This window comes from Limulus polyphemus, unplaced genomic scaffold, assembly GCF_000517525.1.
Source record: "Limulus polyphemus unplaced genomic scaffold, Limulus_polyphemus-2.1.2 Scaffold78301, whole genome shotgun sequence".
NCBI lineage: Eukaryota > Metazoa > Arthropoda > Merostomata > Xiphosura > Limulidae > Limulus > Limulus polyphemus.
Genome location: NW_013743897.1, coordinates 1 through 2,436, shown reverse-complemented (window position 1 = coordinate 2,436; position 2,436 = coordinate 1). Strand labels below are relative to the sequence as shown.

The 2,436-nt window shown below is 36.2% G+C and overlaps 1 protein-coding gene across 1 annotated transcript; it reads left to right on the top strand.

The window, feature by feature from the left end:
- Positions 1-6: 6 nt before the first annotated feature.
- On the top strand, positions 7-1,736 carry LOC106477769 (myb/SANT-like DNA-binding domain-containing protein 3; the record flags this gene model as incomplete). Its single annotated transcript, XM_013938298.2, has 1 exon — positions 7-1,736. A coding segment is annotated over exon 1 (448 nt), but the record flags the coding sequence as incomplete, so codon positions are not given.
- Between the last annotated feature and the right edge of the window lie 700 nt (positions 1,737-2,436).

Below are 2,436 nucleotides of genomic sequence, written 5' to 3'. Positions count from 1 at the left end.
ATACACGGATCCACACATTATTAATATATGTTTTACTTTACACAAGATTTTCTCTCAAAGATACGACTATATTTGATTAAGCAATAGAAAATAAATCCTGAAATTGTTCTGGTTTCATAAACTTTTGAGGATATATGCACTAAGCCCAAATGTACTTAAAGACGCTTCGTGAATACATTATACAATGTTAGAAAAAAAAAAAGTCACCAATATGGAAGGTTCCATGTTTATTTAACTAAGTAATCACATCATGGCTAAAAGCAATATCTCATTTAAACAGGTTTATTCCGAGTAAAGAAAGAATACACAAAGTATAAAACTTGGACTTAATGGAGAATAAATTATCGTCGACATTCAGAACCTAAAACTCCATATGTATATGACTGATTTTATTATATTAAAGGCTGTATATGGTCACTAATCTGTAAATATGTATTACATTTCCTTTTGCTACAAGTTAATTATTGTATTTTATATGATAATAACTTTAACAAAAATAATTATTTAAAAATATAATTCCAAAAGTCTGTCACACTGTTGACAAAACAGTTTTAGGGTGGATGCATAATGGCATGAAACAGCTGGGAATAGTGATAGTCAGTCAGGTTTGAACCTTTTTTTTATCGCAGAGGGCTATCTGATGTTACAACTCTTTTGGGAAAACGTACTGTAAACAACACAGCTGCTAAATAGAATAGCCCTATTAGTTCTAAGCCTAAAAGTCAAAGGCTGTATCTGTAATATGATACAAAACACAGCGGTCCTCGTGAAATAGAAAAGTAGAGCTAGTAAGAAGCGTGGGGGCTTAACAACTGGCACTAGAGCGTAGGCAAAGACTTAACACAAGGAGGTGAGCGTACAAACTTTAGTTTAAAATGAACCATGCCAGACCAGCTATTAAGCTAGTTACTGAGGGATGGTTCATTGGCGAGATGAACTTATAACGTGTATGTAATATAAACAGTATTAAAATAAACTTAGCAAGCAGAACATTTTAAATTAATCTGTATGTTCTGTCTTCATTGCTTGACAGAAAACCGGGCTTACCCAGCGAGGTCGTCTGTAGCTGTTCCTGGTGGTGAAGGTTGTAAACTGTCTCGATAAGCGCAGGTTTTCTGATGGCGAAAAATACTAGCGTCAGGACTATGACGTATACAACTCGTACTAACCTAAGCCCTGCGTTAGGAAATCCTCGCATTGGAAGTGGGCTAGCCAAGGCGAGCGTAGTATCGTAGTCACGCGATAGTTAATACTTGGGTCGATCGCATGGCTTGTGACGACCGCCATTATGGAAGAGGAATTTTTCGGCCAGACCCAGGAATATAGGGTGAGAAAAAGGTCCGAGAATTTTTCCGAATACGAAAAAGGTGTATTTTTACTATTTGTAGATCAATTCAGGCACATCATAGAGGACCGACATAACGATGCGTGGATGATAGCCTACAAGGAGGCAACTTGGGATAGAATCACCTCAGCTTTCAACGCACTACCGGGAGTAACTAAGCGAGACAGAAAGCAGTTGCGGGAGTTGTGGAAGAGAATAAAAGAAAAATCAAAAAAACCTAAAACAGCCAAAGTTACTCAACTAAGCAGCATAAAGGTTCCATTTGGAGATAAAAACTGGCCAGCGGAAAAAATTGCCGCCGTTTTATCCCAGAAATTAGACTTTTTACGTGGAAAAGATGAACTTAATGACGAGATTGTAGCCGAGGATGCGACTTCCAGCGAGCCGTCAGGTAGGTGATAAAGTGAAAAACCAGGACAGACTAAGTTGTCAATCAGTCTGGCTGCTGATGATTGGTGCAGGATTAAATAAACGATAACGTCATGTAGGCGTATTTCTTATGCAAAAAAAAAAAAACTTTTTTTTCAGATGAAAAAGTAGTTTCTATTTTGTTATCAAGCACTCTTAATGATATAAAGTTTGATATTCAGCTTTCACACTTGCCACTACTTGCATCATCACTTATAAGAACCAGAATTTGTGGTGCTTACGTACAACTCCATATCTTAATTCTTGACTATAGCTATACTCCTACTATGTTCTATCCAAATATATTAGTAAAGAACAAGCTGAAATTATTAAACTCTTTGTGTGTGTATATTATTAGATAACTTTCGAAACGTTACCCACGTACAGTAATAATAATAAAACACTTAAGATAATTAAACAAGCACAGATAGTTATTACAGCTAAGTAGCAAACCACGTTTGAAGGCCGGTATGATAGCAACAACCAGGACTGTTTTGAGTTCGATAGCAACGAGGACCAAGATTGTTTTAATTTTTAGCATAACAACAGTGATAATAACAGTTTTGATCTCGACAGTAACAACAACAACAATGATCAGGACTAATAATGGCTGGAGACGGCTTAAATGGGTAATGAAGAAAAACTTTAATATAAGTTTAACATGACAGCAAATGTACAGTCGT